This window comes from Mustela erminea, chromosome 14 (genome assembly GCF_009829155.1).
Source record: "Mustela erminea isolate mMusErm1 chromosome 14, mMusErm1.Pri, whole genome shotgun sequence".
Classification (NCBI taxonomy): Eukaryota; Metazoa; Chordata; class Mammalia; order Carnivora; family Mustelidae; genus Mustela; species Mustela erminea.
Genome location: NC_045627.1, coordinates 82,757,952 through 82,778,107, shown reverse-complemented (window position 1 = coordinate 82,778,107; position 20,156 = coordinate 82,757,952). Strand labels below are relative to the sequence as shown.

Here is a 20,156-nt window from a genome sequence, read left to right as displayed (position 1 = left end):
CCATCCCCCAACTCCCATGCAGCTCAGTATACCCCTGCCTCAGCGGACCCCCCACCCTCTGCCGCACGTGCACCCCAATCAGCCATCAGAAGAGAGCTGCCTCCTCTCCCTCCTCCATCCTCACAGTTCCCAGGTGGGTCTCCTTCCGTCTTGTCTCCACCATCCACAATGGCAAGGGACCACTCCTGTAAGCCCAGGTCGGCTCCAATCCCTCTCAACAGTCAAGGTCAGCCTTCCTTCCGTCCACACCCTTCGGTCGCCGGTCCTCCATCGACCTCTGCCTCTCTCCCTCATTCCCACCAGCAGGCAGACATCTAGGATCTTCGATCTTTAAACCCTCAGGCAACTCCCTCTACTAGCTACTGTCCCAGTATTCGCTCCCTTTCCTGTCCTAGAAAAACTTACCGCATCATCTGCACCCCTCTCTCTACTTCCTTATCTCCAATTCCCTCTTCAGGCCTCCCCCAGCCAAACTGCACCCCTGTCATTCCACTGGAAATGCTGATCAAGGGTTGGAGGGCAATATGAGCTTTCCCTCGCACCGATGGCCGTCACGTTGCCAAGTCAGTGGGCAGGTGTCTGCTCCTTGATTTCTCCGGAACCTCTGATGCCTCTGCCTTCTCTTGACCCTCTCTTCCACAGATCTCCCAGGTCCCTCATTTTCCTACGTCTTCTGCTACCGCTCCTTCACAAACTGCCCCCCACCCTGAGGCTCACCCCTAAACATTAAAGGACATCTCAGGGGATTAGTTCCGAGTCCCTTCTCCCGTCCTCACTCGCTCCCCAGGTGTTCTCGACCAGCTGCAAACACCCATGCTCGAGACTCCACATGCGCCCCACGTACCACAGCCAAATGCCTATTTCACTGGAGTGTCCTAAAGGCATTCAGCTGTGATGGCCAGACCAGAACACTGGATTCCCCCGCTTCTCCCTACACCTGCCCCTCCTCCAATTCTCCTGATCTCGGGAAAGGATGTTTCTATCTGCTCAGCAGCTCAGACCAAATATCTAGGGCTCAACCCTGATTCTGCTCTTTTTCCCACTCCCAAATTCCATCACCATCGAGCCCACCCTCTCTGCCTTCAAAATATATCCCCAATCCCGGGACCCCCTTCCCTGCCGCCTCATTCCAAGCCATCACCATCCACGTCTCTGACTTCTAAATGACCTCCTAACTAGGGCCCCTCCTCCATTTCTGCCCTCTGCCCCATAAAGAACATTCTCTACATAGCAACTGCAAAGCTCTTCTTAAAATCTCAAACCAGGGCAACTGGGTGGCTCAGGAGGTTAAGCATCTGACTCTTGGTTTCAGTTTGGATCATAATCTGGGGTTTGTGAGATCGAGCCCCTTGTCAGGCTCTAGAGTCTGCTTAGGATTCTCTCTCTCCCTCTCTTTCCGGCAAACCCCTCCCCCCCAGTTGCACGCATGCTTCTCTCTAAAAAATACAACTAATAAAATAGAAAGTAAAAAAATCAAATCTCAAGTCAGCTCATGTCACTCCTCTGCTCAAAACCCACTGGTGGCTTCGCATCCCAGTTGGAAAGCTGATAATGACCTACAAGGTTCACCCCCACCCACGCTCCTCACCTCACTCTTGACATAATCTCTCACCCACTCTCCTCCAGCCACACTGGCTTTCTTTGCTGATCTCGAAACACAACAAGCTTATCCTTCCCAGACATGTCACACAGGCTATTCCCTTTTCCAGAATGTTCCTTTTCCCAGAACTTTATGTGGCTGTCTCCTTCTGGGCACATCAGGTCTGCAGAGAGGGCTCCTCTGATTAAAAATAGGCTCTAATCCCAAGGAGACACCGCTTCACACCCACTGGGATGGCTCTTATAAAACCAACAAAACAAAACAAAAGCAAGAGTTGGCAAGGATGTGGAAAAATCAGAACCCTTGTGCATTGTTGACAGGAAAGTAAAATGGTGCTGCCGTTGTGGAAAAGTCTGGTGGTTTTCTGAAAATGAAACATAGAATTCATTTATGACCCAGCAAATTCCACTTTTGGATATCGACTGCAAAGAAGTAGAGTCACACATATTTGCACAGCCACGTTCCTAGCAGCATTATTCATGCTAGCTGAATGGTGGCAGCACCCCACATGTCCATCAGCAGAGGAACCGATGAAGGAAACGTGGGCTCTAGATCATGGAGTACTATTCAGCCCTAAAGAGGAAGGAAATCCCCACACAGGGCGCAACGAGGATGAACCTTGAAGGCATTGTGTTAAGGGAAAGAGACCAGTCACAAAAGTGACTCCACTTGGGTGAGGTACCAAGTGGCATCAGATTTATAGGGATAGAAAGTAGCCTGGTGGCCGCCGAGGGCTGGGAGTCAAGAGGGGAATGTGGCGATATTGGCTAATATGTACAAAATTTCAAAAGTTTCACGAAAACTTTCTGGAGATGGACGGTGGCGATGGCTGTACAATATGAAGGAGCTTCACACCGCTGACCCACCCCCTGGACACGGAAAAATGGCTGCCATTGTACATTTCATAGTAGGTATATTTTACCCCAGTAGAACAGTTTCTACAGAACCTTTTGTTTCAGGAACTCAGTATCAGACACTGACATCTGGCAAACTCAGTGTATGCTCCGTAGTGAGACTCGAGTGGTGCTGATATGGGAAACAAAGGCAGAATTGACAAGTCCTTGAAACAGGCAAGAGGGACCTTCCTCTAGGGACCCAACTGCCTCCATGTTGACACTTCACTCAGGGAAAAAGGCATTCCTAGCCCCCTCCCCCCCACCCCGCCGCCAGACCCAGGATCCTGTAAGCCAACTTTAACACATAAAAATTCTTTTGGAAACTTCCTTTATCTCTAAACCCCCAAGATACATGTTGTCATCATCCCCCAAGCATATGGCCCACCGATATACGCCTGAAGGGTCTCATGATGTGGGTTTTATTAAACAGTAATAAGTGACCTTTTCCCAACAATAGCTGGCCCCTCAAGGTCCTGGAAACCTTGCTTCCAAAATTCCTAAGGGACTTGGGCTGTCCTCCCAACTTGAAAGTATATAATAGGCCACTCCTCATGACCCCAGCACAGCTCTTTTGGCTCATGGGTCCTGTCCCTGTGCTTTAATAAAATACCTTTTTGCACCAAAGACATCTCAAGAATTCTTTCTTGGCCATCAGCGTCAAACCCTAACATCTTCCCTCCATCAGCCTGCGCCAGCGCCCATCAGGAGACCACCTGGAGGACATGCCCCTGCGGCTGGCAGCACGTGCCCCCTTCCTACCGGAACGGCCCAGATGCTGTATTTTCCTGTAAAACCCATCAACGTGCTACTCAGGCCCAGGTCTGCAGTGTTGAAAGCATTAGCCCGCAGCAGCCACCTTTGCCTGGCAAAGTAACAAAAAATGACTGTTCCTCTTTGTCTCCAATCTCTGTCTTTGGCTGCTGGCGCACATAGGTCAGTTTGCAACGTCACTGGTAGGATATAGAGAGAAACAGGGGCACCGATCAGACCTGCCAGGCAGCCACCCTTGGGGTTGGAGCAGCTCTTTTCTTTTATTTTTTTTTAAAGATTTTATTTATTTATTTGGGAGAGAAAGAGGGAGAGAGCACTTGAGCAAGCAGTGGGGGGGAAGGGTGAGAGAGAATCTCAAGCAGACTCCGCAGGGCTCGATCTCACGACCCTGAGATATGATCTGAGCCAAATCCAAGAGTCAGAAGCTTCACCGACTGAGCCCCCAGGCTCTTTTCTTCAAGCCAGGAACACACCACCCACCCCCCCCCACCCCCCCCCACCCCCCCCCCCCCCCCCCCCCCCCCCCCCCCCGCCTCACACCCCTCCCTGGTGGGACAGGATTTCAGAGCGAGTTGCGTTTTACTGTCACACCTTGACCACACCCACAAGTGCACACCAACGCGGCCTGACATTCTCTCCAGGAAAAATCTCCTTAAAATGGTTGCGAAGCTCCTAATTTAACCTTCTCCCCTGGGGATGGCAAACACTTCAGCTAAACCCAAAACTCTGGGACTCAGCCAGGGGCCTGACGACACAGACAGCTGATTGCGAATGCGATCTTTTCTTGCGACACATCAGTTCTGTCCACCAAGGGGAAGACGGGGCCACGAGTCACTGTCCCATACAAAGCCTCACGCCGGGGCAAGGGAGAGCAAAGCCCAGGAGCGTGGAAGGTTAGTGCGGGCTCCCAGCGTCTGCATGACATCGAGAACGTGAGCTTTGTTGAGCTTCTCGCAGCCTAGCAGCTGGGCCACCTCTCACGCAGGCCCACCAAAATGTTACCTTACAAAATCTAAACATCGACTACAGATTCTGCTGTGTTTTACAAGTCCGTGGAGGTAGCTGAAAGGAGGCAATGGGAGAAGGCGGAGAAAACCTAAGAACTTAAAGGAACACACCACACACAAGGTGTGCAAACCCCGAGGTGCTGGGAAGGGGCCGAGAAGCAGACACGCACAGCACACGCCCTGGTACCTGCACAGGCTCGGGCTTCGGAGGCCACAGGACAACATCAGGCAAGTTGGAGTTCTCTTGCTGAAAGCAAAGGAGTCTTGCCGTTAGGAGGGGCCACAGCGAACAGAAAACCCCTATGGCACCAGAGGGACAGCCTTGGCTGGTTTCTATTCCTGCTGGCTGCACTCCCTGCCCACGGCTACCAGGGGACATTAGTCACCAGAGGGAAAGGCACATGCAGCCTGAGGGTGTAGGAAGATGGCAAGGGTGGGCCCTGGGCAGGCCTGTCCACATCCTTTGATCTGATGACGTGGCTGGTCCTTGGTGCCCAGTCTTCCATCTCTGGACAGACGGGTCCTCCAGACCCCTGTCTTTCCTTGTTTGAGTTCATGTGTGTAAGCAGAATATTGCGACCTCCATGTGCATCTCTGTAGAGGATGAGCTCTGGGCGAGGCCTGGGGGCATGGATGCGGTGGAGGCAGAGAAACTGGTTTGGGGCAGCCTGCCCTGATCCAGGTGTGGGGTCATAGGGTGTGCGGTGGGGGTGGGGAGGGAAAAAAAAAACTGTTAGGAAGAAAACTACATCTGGGGTATGTGCTACATGTCCATCTTTTGAGAAAGTGCTCTGACAGGGATTGGGCCGTCACCCTCCTGGGCCCCACCTTTCCACTGCATGACTCAGGCTGGCCAATCAGTGTCCACATCCGGTGGCGCAGTGACCGGTTCCAGATGGGGCACGTGACCCCATTAGGGCTACACCATACTCGGGGTGTGCTGATCGCCAGGCTGGACCATTAACGGGAGGAAGTCTGGATGCCTGGAACAGCCAGTGGGGTTTTAAAATTTTGTTTTGTTCTGTTTTGTTTCTCCCAGCACCCAGGCATCACCCAGGAGGAGAGCAGAGCAAGAGCCAAAGAAGACAGAGCTCCAGTGTCATCTTCTGAACCTCAGCAGTCAGGGACTGCTGAGGAGAAACCCTCTCTTGGGACTTCCTAATTCTATAGGCCAAATAAGCCTTCTCTGCTTATGGTGATTGGAGATAGCTTTCTGGGTCTCACAACTGAAAAAAAAAAAGTCCTAATTATCCTAATTACATAGAAACTTGAAAGGCTAAATGGCCAGGCCATTCATTTATTAGTTACAAATCATAGAGCTACTTATTAAATGGGGAGATTGGGAGTGAGTGGAGTCAGAGGTGACCCCCAGATTCCTGTATTGGATGGTAGGGTAGATGATCATGGTTTTGGGGAGTGGGGGACACAGGAGGAGAAAAGGATGGGGAAGGGGAGCTGAGTTCAGGTTTGAGGAATGTGGGGTGACAGTGGATGTTTGGGAGACAGTGGAAAGTTGAGTCGGGAACGCCGGCCCCCTGGGGGAGCCCCAGTCCTGTGGCTGCATGTGCTTGTGCTTCCTCCCCCTTGTTTCTCTGTGGAAGGCAAATCTTGACCTGACCCTGGAGTCCTAGAGGTAATGCCGTCCTGCCCCACTGGGCCATGTGTGAATGAGGCTGCAGTTGTGAAGATTCGCAATGGCAGGAAGACAGCTCCTGTCTGCTCCCGGAGGGAACTGGGGAGGTGGGACAGGTTGGGGTCTAGCAGGAATTGAGAAGTAAAGATCTGAAATACTGAACTATATTCATTGCTTGCAAGGATATAGTAAGATTTGAACCCTCTTGTACCCTAGTGAGAAAAATATAAATTTGCATCATCTTTCTGGAAAGTACTTTGTACGTAGATATAGAGAGATCTGGATTTAGTTCAATAACAAGAGTTTTGAAAATGCCCTTTATTTGACCTTGCAATTCCATCTCTCTGAGTCTCTCCTGAGTAAACCAGCCTTCAATTCTAGACAGTGCCATTTAGTAAACATGAAGAAAACATGTAAGCCACTTTAATTTGCCTGTATTCAGAGAGACATTCATCTCGGATTCAAGAAGTTCAGCCACCGCCCCAAGGAGGTCTCTTCAAGCAGGTAAGACAAATGTTCCTCTGTTCTACATTTTCTCAGCCTTGGCACCTTTGACATTTTGAGAAGAATAATTCTGTTGTGGGGCTGTCCCTGTGCCTCAAGACCATTTTAGTAACTGCCGTGACCCCTACTAGTTATCAGCAGTACCTCCATTCTGCAGCTGTGGTACCAAACCTGCCTGCAGACATGGACAAATGTCCTGGGGTGGGCAAACACCCTCACTGAGAACCAGTGCTCTGTCGTATTTGTAGCCAGGAGTGGAGCTTGCTGGTGGTTTGGGGCCCACAGACCTGCAAGTGTTTAGAGAAGGTACTGATTCTGAGCCACTTGGTTTGTTAATCAGCAGAACTAAAGGCCAGAGTCTAGTGCCTATACTGTGTCTGTACATGGAAGGCACTGAACCAATGGCCATGGTCTTCTTCATTCTGAAACACAAGATAGAAGATTCCTTTAAGTTAGAGGTTACAAAGAGGTAGGGCCGGAGCCAACCTTAGCCAGCAGGAGCATCTTTTTGGCTCATAGGGTGTTTAAAAATAATTTAAATTAGTTGTCAACATTTTGAAAATTGTAAAATTTCTTTACAAAACCTCTTCTAATAAAATAGGAAAAAGCACTCCCCAACTCGTTTTATGAGATTAGTTGTTTTTTTTTTAAGACTTTATTTAATTTTTTGATAGAGACAGAGATCACAAGTAGGCAGAGAGGCAGGCACAGAGAGAGGGAGAAGCAGGCTCCCTGCTGAGCAGAGAACCCAATGTGGGGCTCGATCCCAGGGCCCTGGGATCATGACCTGAGCCGAAGGCAGAGGCTTTAACCCACTGAGCCACCCAGGTGCCCCATGAGATTAGTTTTAACATGATACCAAAACCAGAGAAAGAAAGGAAAACCACCAAGCATTGTTTATCATGAATTTGGACACAAAAATCCTCAATAAAATGTTAGCAAATCAAGCCTAACAGTCTTTATAATAATTATACACCATGACCAAGTAGGACTAACTCTAGGTATGCAGACTGGTTCAACATTAGGAAATCAATCAGTGTACTCTAACCTATCAATAGCCCAAAGAAGAAAGAAAGATCATACGGCTACATCAATTGACACAGAATATAAAAAAAATTTTGAAAAGATCCAATGCCCATTCATGATAAAAATCCTTAGCAAACTAGGAATGGGGGAGATCTTCCCTAAGTTGACAAAGAAATTTATGGGGGGGACCTCGTTGGCTTAGTCAGTACAACACGCATCTCTTGACCTCAGTGTCCTGAGTTCAAGCCCCACATTGGGCCTAGAGCTAAAGGAAGGGAGGGAAGGAAAGAAGGCAGGCAGACAGACAGGCAGACAGACAGGCAGACAGGCAGACAGGCAGGCAGACAGACAGGCGGGCAGACAGGCAGGCAGGTGGCAGAAGGAGGAAGAAAGAAGGAAAGAAAGAAAGTTAGTGTAAAGAAATAGAGAATTTACAAAAACCTGCAGTTAGTATCTTACCTAACAGTAAAAGACGGAATGCTTTTACCACACAACTGGGAACCAGGTAAGAACGTCCACTCTGATAATATTGGAATTCCTAAACCACAATGGTAAGGCAGGAAAAAGAATCGAAAAAAGGAAATGCAACTCTCTCTAGTTGCAAATACCATGACTGCCTACATAGAAAATCCCAATTAATCTACAAAAAAGCCTTTTGGAACAAATAAGTGAGTTCAGCAAAGTCAAGGACATAGGATAAAAGATCAACACAAAAAAATCAATACACTAACAATGAACATGTGGAAACCAAAATTAAAAACACAGTACTACTTATAATTACTGCAAAGAAAATGAAATACTTAGGCATACACTTAAAACATAGGCAGTATCTATATGCTAAAATTTATAAAACGATGATGAAAGAAATAAAAAAAAAAGCACTGTGTGTTCGCAGACTAGAAGACTCATCATAGTCGAGAAGTCAATTTCCCCAGTGTATCTATAGGTTTAATGTAATCCCTGTCAAAATCCCATCACAGAATTTTTTAGACACAGACAAACTCATTCTAAAATTTATATGGAAGGTTTTAAGTCCTAGAAGAGCTAAAACAATTTTGAAAACTAGTTGAAAGGAAGAGCACTTACTATGTAGCAGCAGTAATCACGACTATGTGGTATTAGCAGAAGAGTAGACATTGATCAATGGAATAGAAAAGAGAACCCAGAAACAGACCCACACAAATACAGCCAACTGATTTTTGGCAAAGACGCAAAAGCAGCTTACTAGAGAAAGAATAGTGTTTTCAGCACATGGCAGTGGAGAGATGGCCACTCACAGGCAAAAGAAAACAGAACAAAAACATAGAGAATGAACTTCAACCTAAATTCACACAAACATGAGTGCAAAATGGATCATGGGCTTAAATATAAAATGTCAAACTATACGGCTTTTGGAAAACATAACATAGGAGAAAATCTTCAGGACGTAGGGGTAGAAAAAGAATTCTTAGATTTGACACCAAAAGCATCAGACTCGGCAAAAAAAGGAAAAGGAAAGACTGATCAATTGCACCTCAAAAAACTTTCGTTTTACAAAAGACCCTGTTCAGGTGATGAGAAGGCAAGCTATGAGTGGGAGAAAATATTTGCAAACCACAATCTGACAAAGGATTAGTATCTAGACTGTATAAAGACTCTTAACAGTTTATTTTTAAAAAGCCAATTAGAAAATGCATAAAAGACATGAACACATTTTTCACCGAAGAGAACACACAGTCAGGCGACAATCTCACGAAAGATCAGCCACACCAGTTATCAGGGAAATGCAAATGAAACCCAGAACGACACATCACAACACACGCATCAGCATGGCGTCCCCAAACAGGGACAACACCAACGTTGGCCAGGGTGTGGCAAAACGGGAATCACTCATCCGTGGCTCATTGTTGGTGGGAATGAAAAATGGGACAGAGATTCTACCTGACAGTTCGGCGGTTCCTTATGCAACACGCAACTAACAATGACCCAGCAACTGTGCTTTTGAGCATTTGCGTCGAAGGAACGAAACCTGTTCACACACACACAAAAACCCATATACAAATGTTCACAAGAGCTTTGTTGGTATTCGAGCTGGGAACAACCCAGATGTTTCTAGACCATGGAGCACGACTCAGCAAGTAAAAGGAGTGAACTACTGAAACATGTAACAACCTCAATGAATCTCCAGGAATTTAAACCGAGTGAAAAAAGCCAATTCCAAAAGGTCCCATACCGTGTGACTCCATTTACAGAACATTCTCAGGAAGCCAAAATTACAGACATAGAGGACAAACGAAGAGGCGCCAGGGGTTGGGAGTGGGGAACAGGAGGTGGTAGGTGTGGCCCTAAGGAAACGCAAAGGGATCCTTCAGGTGATGGAAATAGTTCTCTATCTTGACCGTCTCAACGTGGATATGAGTGTGCACTGTGGTTCGAAAGATGTTACCCTCGGGGGAAACTAGGTAAACGGATCAGGGACCTCTCTGTATTGGGTCTTGCAACAGCCTGCTCATCGACCATTGTCTCAACATAAACAAATTTAACTATACGTTTGCATAGAAAAATGCGGCCTTTTGACTTCTCTTAAGAGATGGGAAGGTCTTATAACACTGGGCCTGCACTTCCACCTGGCAGCCATCGGTTGGAACTGACGACGGGGCCTCCATCGGACAATAGGACAGGATCCCTCCTGTTTGCCTCCTGTTTGCCACAGTCCTTCCTTCTCCCTATTGTCTCACACCTTGCCATTGACCACAATTACCTTTCTGGCATGGGAATTTGCCACATTTTGTCTCGGTGATTCCTGTGTTCCTCCTTGAGAAAAGAATATCGTAGGGAAGAAGCAGCAGAGGGAAAGCAGATTGCTTTATGCTGGCTTTCAGATCCAATGATCTCCTTCAGAAAACTCAAATACCATTAATCCGAAATTTCCACGGTGTGTGAGATAAACAGGAAAGCGCCCCCCTGATTTTGTTCACCAGGGCGTTGAATTAAGTCTCTCAAACTGAAAATGCCGAATTGCTATAAAATTTGAATATATTTTAACAATCCCAGCTCTATGTGCCATCGAGCAGTTAAGGCTCATCCCTCAGTTGTGAAAACCTTCCCTAACATGGAAATGATCGTTCACGTTTAATCTGCTCAACATCAACAGATCTGAAGATCACTCTTTAAGGGCCATAACTTTATTTTGGGGAGAAGTGTGAATAAGTTTTTATTCCAGCCTCCTCCAATGTAGCCACAGAAGTAAATGGATTTGGGGGGGGACACAATGTGGGGAAAATATGCCAAATTCTTACTATGTCAATTTTAAAAGCACAGAATAAAGAGTTAAACTAGGTTTTTTTTTGGTGGGGGGTGGCCCTGGTCGCTCAGTGGGTTAAGCCTCTGCCTTTGGCTCAGGTCATGGTCTCAGGGTCCTTCTCATCAGGCTCTCTGCTCAGCGGGGAGCCTGCTTCCCCCTCTCTCTCTTGGCCTGCCTCTCTGCCTACTTGTGATCTCTGTCTGTCAAATAAATAAATAAAATCTTTAGAAAAAATAAACTAGTTTTTTTAAAAATATGGTTTATAAAATCAGGGCTAGCTTTGATACAAGAATTCTGAAAATGCAACTGGTAAATGCTTCTGGAAATACATATGTGCCCATATGTATCTATGCATAATCTGTGTTATCGCTTGCTCCTTCCTGGGTGGAGAGGAGATGCTGAAAAAAAAAAAAAAATCTAGCCAAGGTCAGTCAAGGGACCCTCATAGGTTGGGGTTGGGGGGAGACCCTGACACCCACCTGGCTTCCCGAGGTGCTACTCTCGTTGCCCATGGCGATTCAGGGTGCCAGCGTCCCTCAGGATTTTACCAGAAGCCACTAGAAGAAATAAAAAGGTATACACATCTGTAAAACTGAAGGAGATCTGAGGCTTTTTCTGCGGCATGTCTCTCCAAACTCAAAAGCCAGATGATGGGAAAAATGGATCTCTGCGGTCACATCATGGAAAAATCGCCCTTGAACTGTTTTCTTCTGCTGTATGCCTCCCAGACTTCTTTCCCAGGACGGGCTGCTGTGTTTACTCCCCAGCCCGGGGTTGGCAGCCGCTTCTGAAAAACGAGTTTGTTCCTGAGTCTGTGTGAACACCAATGCACACACAGAGGTGTATCCAGTAATGGAGTGACAGAAGGGACACAGGTGCCAAAGAGAGCTCCAGGGGTGGCGCTCTCGGGGTGCTCTCTGTTCCCAGTGGTGCTCATGCTGGAAATGCCGGGTGTGGCACTTCCCCCAACAAGTGACCACAGAGCCTGGTGTCCCACATCAGGAGGCACGAAACCCACTTCCCTTCAGTAACATATGGTTTTTATATTTTTTTACTCTAAGCACTTGTTTCATCAAATCAGTTTCGCTTCTGCACATATTTCTATGAAGGCAGAACAGTTTTCTTGGGGAGGAAAATGATTAGCCGGGGCCAGACAAGGAATCAATCATCAGGTACAGCGGCAGGCGGCCCAGACCACTAGACCTCATTCCATCGGGCTCACTTAGCGACACTGATGACTGATCACCGTGTCGTGAGGAGGCGTCCACACAGCTCACAGAGTTCCACAAGACCCCCTAACACCAGCAGGACAGGGACTCTTACCCGTGCTTTTGCAGCACCGGAGAAACTAAGTTACAGAAGACTTGTAAAATCATCAACTTTTAGAGCTGGAGCCTTAGAGATTACCAGTCTGATGGGGTGGGGGGGGGGGGGTACTGAAACCAGAGAAGGAAAGAGGCCTTGCCAAAGACCCAGTGTGGGGAAGGCAAAGCTGGAAAACAGACTCCGTCTCCTGCCTTCTAAGTCAAGGTTTCCTCTACCACAATATTTGCCCAGAAAACTGCAGTGATTGATGCACTTCTAATAAAATGTGTCCGTTAATTGCTTATGCATTCAGCCAGCACAGACTGAGTAGCTACTGCGTGCTCTGCATACTGAACGGCCACTGGAAAAGAAAATGTGAGCATTTTCAGGAGCACCAAAATGCCCCCAAACTGAGAAAATTGAAGTGACATCACTGTAGTGAAGGACTGATTCTCTCGTTCCAAATCTTTGGGTCAAAAGGATACAACTCCTTAAACTTTTCTCGCCATTACTGTTAGATGGACAAAAAAAAGTCATATGCTCGCTAACAGAACATAAAAATCTTCATGGAGTTAAAATTAATCACTTCAGGGTTTTTTTCTGAGTTTCATTTGGAAAATGATGCCTCATTAGCAAACAATGATAAGTGTTAATCATTACGCCCATATCAAGGATTGTCACTTCCCCTTGCCTACCAGTTTCACCTACACACAGTTGGGATTTCATACAGTTCGATGTAATATTGTATGTATGTATGTATTTATCAGAGAGAGAGAGCACAAGCAGGGGGAGCAGCCGGCAGAGGGAGAAGCAGACTCCCAGCTGAGCAAGGACCCACCCCCCACGCCGCCTTGCAGAGCTCCACCTGGGATGATGACCCGAGCTGAAGGCAGCCGCTTAACCCACTGAACCACTCAGTTCAATGTAATATTAATTTTTGCAACTCATTCACAAGATTAAATTAAATAATTATCTTAAAAATCAGAGTACTTGGGGTGGCTAGGTGGCTTCGTTGTTAAGTGACTGCCTTTGGCTCAGGTCATGATCCCAGGGTCCTGGGATCCAGCCCGGCATAATGTTCCCTGCTGGGCAGGAGGCCTGCTTCTCCCTCTCCCACTGCCCCTGCTTGTATTCCCTCTCTCACTCTCTCTGTCAATTAAATAAATAAAAATCTTTATTAAAAAAATCAGAGCAATTGCACTAGCTTTTGATATAGGCAAATAGACTAACCACAATGACAAAACTGTTTCTGGCTCAGGGAGCCTGGGTGACCCAGTCGGTTGAGCCTCGGACTCTTGATTTCGGCTGAGGTCATGACCTCTGGGGTGGGGAGATCGAGCCCCGTGTTGGGCTCTGCGGTCAGCAGGGAGTCTGCTTGAGATTTTCTCTTTCCCTCTGCCTCTGCCTCTCCCGCTTGGGCTCGCGCTCTCTCTCTAAAATAAATAAATCTTTAAAAAATAAATAAATAAACCTACTTCTGGCTCAGTGTAAATTTCAAAACCACTGTGAGAAGACGCGGCCGTTTGGGGGACCCTCCTCCCGAGCGACAGCACCGCCAGCCCCTCAGGCTCCCCCAAGACCAGGAAGGCAGGTGGGTGCAGCTCTGCCGTCTACTTACATTCGGAACGTCTGGGGCTTTGGAGGCTGCGGGCCCTCGGGAGGTCTGCTTTCCAGCCACTGAACTTTCTCTCCCATTCAGAGGCAGGTGAGGCCTCCGCGGAGGCGTGGACCCACGTCATCCAATTGGGCAAACAAGCCGTCTCCGCCCTTGACACTGACACGAACCAGCTGCACCTCCTACCTGGGCTGCGGGCCGTGCGCAGCCCATGGGATCACCCAGTCGTGGAATCAGCATTTCTGAGCCCGGGGCGGCGCGGGCCCTTCCCGCAGAGGATTTTCCCCGTTATTACAGGAGCAGGGCTCCTTTCAGAGAGGGCTTATCCCAACAGGCCTCGTGACCTGACTGCACCAAAGCGCTCAGCCTGGTCCTGCCCTGCAAGCCGGTTGTTCCCTCCCCAGGTCGTTCACTCGCCCCTTTCCGCAGCAGAGCAGGGACAGACCTCCCGTCCGGAAAAGGAGCAAAATGCACCAAGGGCTTCCTGGTGGCCCTTGGGAAAATCCCCCCCAAATAAAGGGGCAAGACAGAGAAAACTTGTGCAATTACAAGGACGCCGGCAATCTGCCCCTCTGGATGGTGTGCTGTGTGGAGAATGTACTCACCAAGGCGTGGCTTCAGTTTCAACAAGTGAACTCATAAAAAGCCACAGGCTTGGCGGGCCCGCAGAGGCATACCTGCCCAAGGGGGCGGAGGAGGCCTCGGGGCCCTTGGGTGGGACCCACGGGCAGCCGCTGGGAGCCCCTGGAGCCCGGCAGCCTCCCACCTCCTAGGATTCCTCCCATTTCCACAGGTCAGCCACTCTTCTGCATGGATGCAGCTGGTTTCAGTTTTGTTTTTTGGAGGGCAGAGTCCCTCTCTCTGCAGAAGCCCTGATCCCTGCCACAGGGTGTGACCTCTCCAGGGAAACAAGTTGGCTTTGCCCCCGAGGCTCCTTAAGACCAAGCTTGGAGGAGTGCGGGAGCTTCTTGGAGGAGCGAGTTAGATGTGGGGGTGGGGGGTCTCGGGGCCCCCACTTGTGGTTCCGACAGAGCAGAAGTGTGGAGGATTCAACAAATGGATGGGTAATCCGATTGTGGCACATCCCTACCTGGGAATATTAATCAGCCATAAAAAGGAGTGAAGTTCTGATTCCTGTAATCAACCCAGATGAACCTCGAAGACTTACTGAGTGAAAAAAGTCAGACACAAAAGGTCACATGTTGTGCGATTTCACAGATAGGAAATGTCCAGAAGACACAAATCCAGAGGGACAGAAACCAGGCTGATGGTTTGCAAGAGCTGGCGGCAGGGCAAGTAACTTCTTGATGGGTTCAAGGTTTTATTTCGGTGTGAGGAAAATATTTCTGGAACTGGATAGAAGTAGTGGTTGCCCAGCATTGCAAATGTGGTAAATACAACTGCACTGTTCGCTTTAAAATGGTTAATTTTGTGTCACATTAATTTTGCCTCGTGTTTTCAAGGTGTGTGTGTTTCACATCTTGGGGTTCTGCACCCACTCTTGTTTGAAAAGGGGGGGGACAGGAGGAACATCTGAAAATTGTTACTTTTATGTTTATTAACACCAGGTTTCTGTACAATTAAGGACTGGCGGGGATGAGAAACGAGAACGCTAGCTTTCCCCTTTCCCCACCCCCCCAAATCACGGGAGAATTCTTCGAAGGAAGAATTCTTCGAAGGAAGAATTCTAAGTGAAATATGTTGGATGAGCTAATTGGAAATGAAGAGAGGTCATTCAGGGGGCAACAGGGGGCAAACGTAGAGAACTAGAGGGGGAAGATTGGAGGCCGACTCCTGAGGCGAGAGGAGGAGGGAGAGAGGATGGCCAACAAGATGGTGGACGTGCATGAGGACGTTGAATGGGCGCAATGTTCAGTATTCGGTTTCAGCTGCGTACTTTTGGCAGCGTGAATTCCTTCCACGAACCATCCCCTCTGCCGCCATTGGTCCCTGGACCGCCCCTGTCATGCCTGCTGGGTACTGAGCATCACCCCTGACACCCATCCCACCCCCGCTGCCTCTGGTGCCCAGAGGTGGCCACAGCCAGTGGGGAAAGGAACAAATAAATAGACCAACTTTTCAGCTTCCATCCCAGAAGTGGGTGTTCCATCCCATAGATGGCCTGGGCACTGGGGACACGTTCAGATGCCAGGCACTATGGAATCCAGAGTGTCCACATTCCTTAGTCGTGACTGCCTCTCCCCAAGGCAGTGCTCTGATGGCGCCTCAATGTCAGTCTCCATGACTTACCACTGTCTACACATGTCCGTGCTGATCAGTTTCCCTCTTCGTCTTCTTCCGGGCTGGACATTAAGCAAGCAACCAGATTCCCATTTCCCACCCACACGTGTGTGGGTTCCGTGGTCCATCTCTGGGACACCCTCCCTTTGGAGGCCAGGGTTGGGATTATGAAGCAGACTGCTGCTGTGTGAATACCAGCTTCGCCACTCACCTGGCGTGTAAATTCTGGCAAATTATTTAATTTCTTTTTTTTTTTAAGATTTTATTTATTTATTTGACAGGCAGAGATCACAAGTAGGCAGAGAAGCAGGCAGAGAGAGAGGAGGAAACAGGTTCCCTGGTGAGCAGAAAGCCCGATGCGGGGCTCGATCCCAGGACCCTGGGATCATGACCTGAGCCCAAGGCAGAGGCTTTAACCCACCGAGCCACCCAGGTGCCCCAATTATTTAATTTCTGTGTCCTCAGTTTTGCCATCTCTAAAATGGGAATCATAGCAATACCCGCCTTATGTGGCTGTGGTGATTTAATTTCAGTAAAGCTCTTAGAACGGGGTAAGCCCTCCATAAACTGCTGCCTATTCTCTGACTGCTGGCCACGGGTCTGTTTGGAATCCCGATAGGCAAATCCCTCAGTGAAACAAGGCTTATACTACCATCTTTTCATCCCTTCAGTAAAATCATGAATTTGGGTGCAACTACTTCGAGATTGGTACCTCTACAATAAGACCTCAGCTAAACTGACTTGTGTACTAGAATAAACACACGGGGACTAGGACATTTTAAAACACGGGCTCAGTTAAGAAGAAAGTAAATCGTTTCAAGCCATTTACACTGAAATGTTTACTGGGCTGGTGACACACCATTCCAAGCCCGTCCCTCTCCCTGGCCATTGCTGGGCACCAGGTATTATCTTTGCTAGAAGACCTCTGTGTCTTCAGGCGAATGAAACTGCATGTCTTTAAAAAGGATCCACAGTTTAGGCTTCTAATTCACCTCAGTGGGTTACTACAAATGAGACCAAGACCACAAAGTTTTCTTCTACCCACTTGTCTCTGTGCGGAGCCTAAACAGCCAGCTGACCTCAACCCTCCCATAGACTGAATATATAAAATACATAAATATAGATAATTAATTATATAATTTTAATTATATATACAATTTATATATATAATTACATATAATAATATATAATAATGAAATAAATATATCATTAAATATATAAAATTCATTTTAAAGGATGATTGTTTGGGAGGATTTTTGTTTCTCAGCTGGTTTACTGGCGTCACATCATCAGAACCGCCAAAGACCCCGAATGTAAGACAGGACAGTCTTTGACCCATTAATTCACACCGTCACGCGTTCTATAAATATTGAGCTTTTTTATGGACCAAGCGCTGAGGGGCTCATGTGCTCTTTACTACTTACGGGGAAGCGATGGGTAGGTATTTTCTCTTTCTATGGATGAACAATGGAAGCCCAGAGGAATCGAGTCACACGGTCAAAGGCCAGCAGAAAGCAGGAGGAAGGATGGGGAGTCTGGCTGGCCCAGGCCCTGCATTCACGAAGGATGTGAGGCTACCAACTTAGAAGATTTTTCTATACAGTTCAAAGGTAATTGAAAACCTTTTTCTCCCATTTCTTTTTCTGCTCATTGACTTCTAGAGCAGAGCATGGTTTTTAGCTGCTGGCAACGGGCAGTTGGTTGGGAGGGTCCTAACTGATGCAACCCTGCTCTTGATCTGCCAACAGTGCTGGGTTGGGGCCGCTCACTTGGCGCAGCGGCTGAGATAGCCTTGCAGGACTGCGTAGCCTGAGCACTGCGGAGAGGAGCCGAGAGAGCAGGACCGGGGAAATGGGGCCCGGGGCCAAGTGTGGAGGAGGAGGGCCAGTGGAAACGTGAGAACCGGCACGGCAGCTGGGCGCCGCAGAGAGGCCGGTGGGTGGAGGACGCCGCTCAGACCCAGATCGCCATGTCCAGGTCGGGCCAATGCCCCATTTTACGTGCTAGGTGTAGGGTGGGGAGGCACAGGGAGCTGGGAAATCAGAGACAAGATCACGCCGGCCCCATGGCATTGATGATAACACGGAGGCTCAGAGAGGTTTTGCAACTCACCTCCCCTGTCTTGCGAGAGCAGCGAGCTGGGATTTGTGATACATCAGACAATTGTACCGAGTTTTCTACTTAGGGATTTTTATTCTCTAGGTTAAAAAAACCACTTTTGTGTAGGTGATGGGAATGTATCTGGTTGAAAGGCTTAAGAAGTTTTGATTTTTCTTCCGCATTGGGCATGTTAGGCTGTCAGTGCTCGGAGAAGCTTGGGGATCATCCGCACCGACACCTCCTTCACACATGGGGAAGCCGAGGCCCAGAGGGTGGAGATGAACTACGCTGGTCTCCCAGGGAGCAGGGTCCGGAGCCCGATCTAGACCCGGACAGGCGTGCGAACATCAGACCCCTGAGCGGGCCTCTGCCGGCTCTGCTGTCGCCTCCGGACGAGACCCGCAAGGTCAGCCGAGACCTGCCTTCCCTGCTGTGGCATGGCCCTCGGGCCGAGTGGCGTCCAGCCAGTCCGGTCCTGTGAAGGCTGAGCGTGTGGGAGGCGATGACTGGAGGCGTCCAGTTGTGTCTGCTGCGTGAAGGTGAGCTCAGGTTCACGGGCCCAGCGGTGACTGCGGCGGCCGGGCACGCCAGCGGCTTGTTCCCACAGACAGCCGCAGCAGGCAGGAGACCTCCTCTTCTCCCTCCCGTGGCCGAATTCAGTTGTTCCAGCTCCCGGCCTCGCACAGCTGAGCGTGGAGCTACTTATAGCTCCGTTATCATGTTCCCGTTTTAATACAAACAAACAGCCGTAGCCTGGGAAGGGGAATTACTGAGAGACCTCGCCTGCCTTCTGGTCTGCCGGGGACCTGGCAGCAATGTGGGGTCTGAGTAACACGACAAGGCTTCCTCGCCACTTGCCATCACCACCCCCACCCCGACCCCACCCCACCCCACCCCCGCCTCCCATATTTTCCCCTCCCCGTTCTCTGAGGCCACCAGGAAACTCTGATGGGAGAAGCCCAGCCTCGTGGAACCTGGGGACTTGGGGGGAGCTCAGAAATGGTCTGTCCTGCCCCGAGACCAGAGATCACATCACCCAGCCCAGCTGCTGGGGAGAGGCTGGGCCAGATGCTGAGTTTCTGCTTCCCAGCCTGAAACCTACTGCGTTCCAGTGGGGGCACTCCGCCAGCCCACCTCTGCGAGGCCCTGCGCTGGGAGGCAGAGGCCTGGGTGAACCGAGGAAAGAGAGCGCACTCCTTCCGGCCTGTTTTTCCGGTTCCGGGAACAGTGTCCAGCCTCTCCACTTCCCCTGGGGGGGAGCAGGGGGAGGATAATCCCCTCCTGCCCAGCGCTAGGGTCCCATGTGCAGTTGTCTCGAGGCCTACAGAGCTTGCCTCATGGCTAGGGCTCCCTCTGAGCGTTCCCTCTCTGAGACACCCCTACCCCAAGCCTCTAAATTTTAATAATTCCAGCTTCTCTCCACTCCCTAAGCCCTGAGTTGATAACCACCTCATGCAGGGCCGCCTTCCCTTACAACTCTGAGCTGGCTTTTCTGCCTTGCTATTTACCTAGATAACAATTCTTTACAACCAATTCTCTCTGTTAATAACCAGGACGTTTCTGTCTTCTAACTCGACTGGGCTGATAGGCTGGCAGGGCGGGGATTCCAACCCAAGATCTTCTTTCTCCTGGTTCCGTACTCCCTGCTTTGAGTCCAATAATCGTGTGTTCCATTCAACGAATGACAAGGTGAGTTTCCTCCATTCATCAGTTCTGACTTTAGTAAGATTGGTTAGGCTTCCCCACCACCCCCGGCAACCCACTGTCACCCAATCACAACATACACTTGCTGTCACGCCAATGCCAGCCTCTAGCAGCAGCTGTCAGAATCGGGGTGCACGGTAGCTCTAGTTCATTGTGCGGCTTCCCGACCTTTCACATCTTGGCCTGCATACTCTACTGTGAAGACATGTGCCCCGCCCCTGACTTGGGGACATGGACAAGGCTGTGTGAAGCCTCATTCCCAGCCCGGTGACCCAGGCTCCACCTGACCACACCGAGAGCTGAGGGGTTTGGAATCCTGGCGAACCCATGGCCTGTCGGCCCATGAGTGAGCCTCCCTCCAGGTGGAGAAGCACAGACCTAATCTAATGCCCCCATTTTACAGATGACCAGCCTAGGCCAGAGACCTCTGGTAGCTTACCCGAATTTAAATCTCAGCTCCCTTCCCCCTCC

General features: G+C 49.2%; 1 protein-coding gene across 6 annotated transcripts in view; it reads right to left on the bottom strand.

The window, feature by feature from the left end:
- Window positions 1-20,156, bottom strand: part of TACC2 (transforming acidic coiled-coil containing protein 2) — a 203,079-nt gene that overhangs the window by 174,564 nt on the left and 8,359 nt on the right. For all 6 annotated transcript variants that reach the window (XM_032311894.1, XM_032311897.1, XM_032311895.1 and 3 more), the window contains exons 2-3: window positions 11,200-11,277; window positions 4,462-4,521 (exon numbers count right to left, since the gene is read on the bottom strand). In XM_032311894.1, the coding sequence (XP_032167785.1) occupies window positions 4,462-4,521; window positions 11,200-11,232 (93 nt within the window). In that variant the 5' untranslated portion in view covers window positions 11,233-11,277. The remainder of the gene's footprint in view (window positions 1-4,461; window positions 4,522-11,199; window positions 11,278-20,156) is intronic.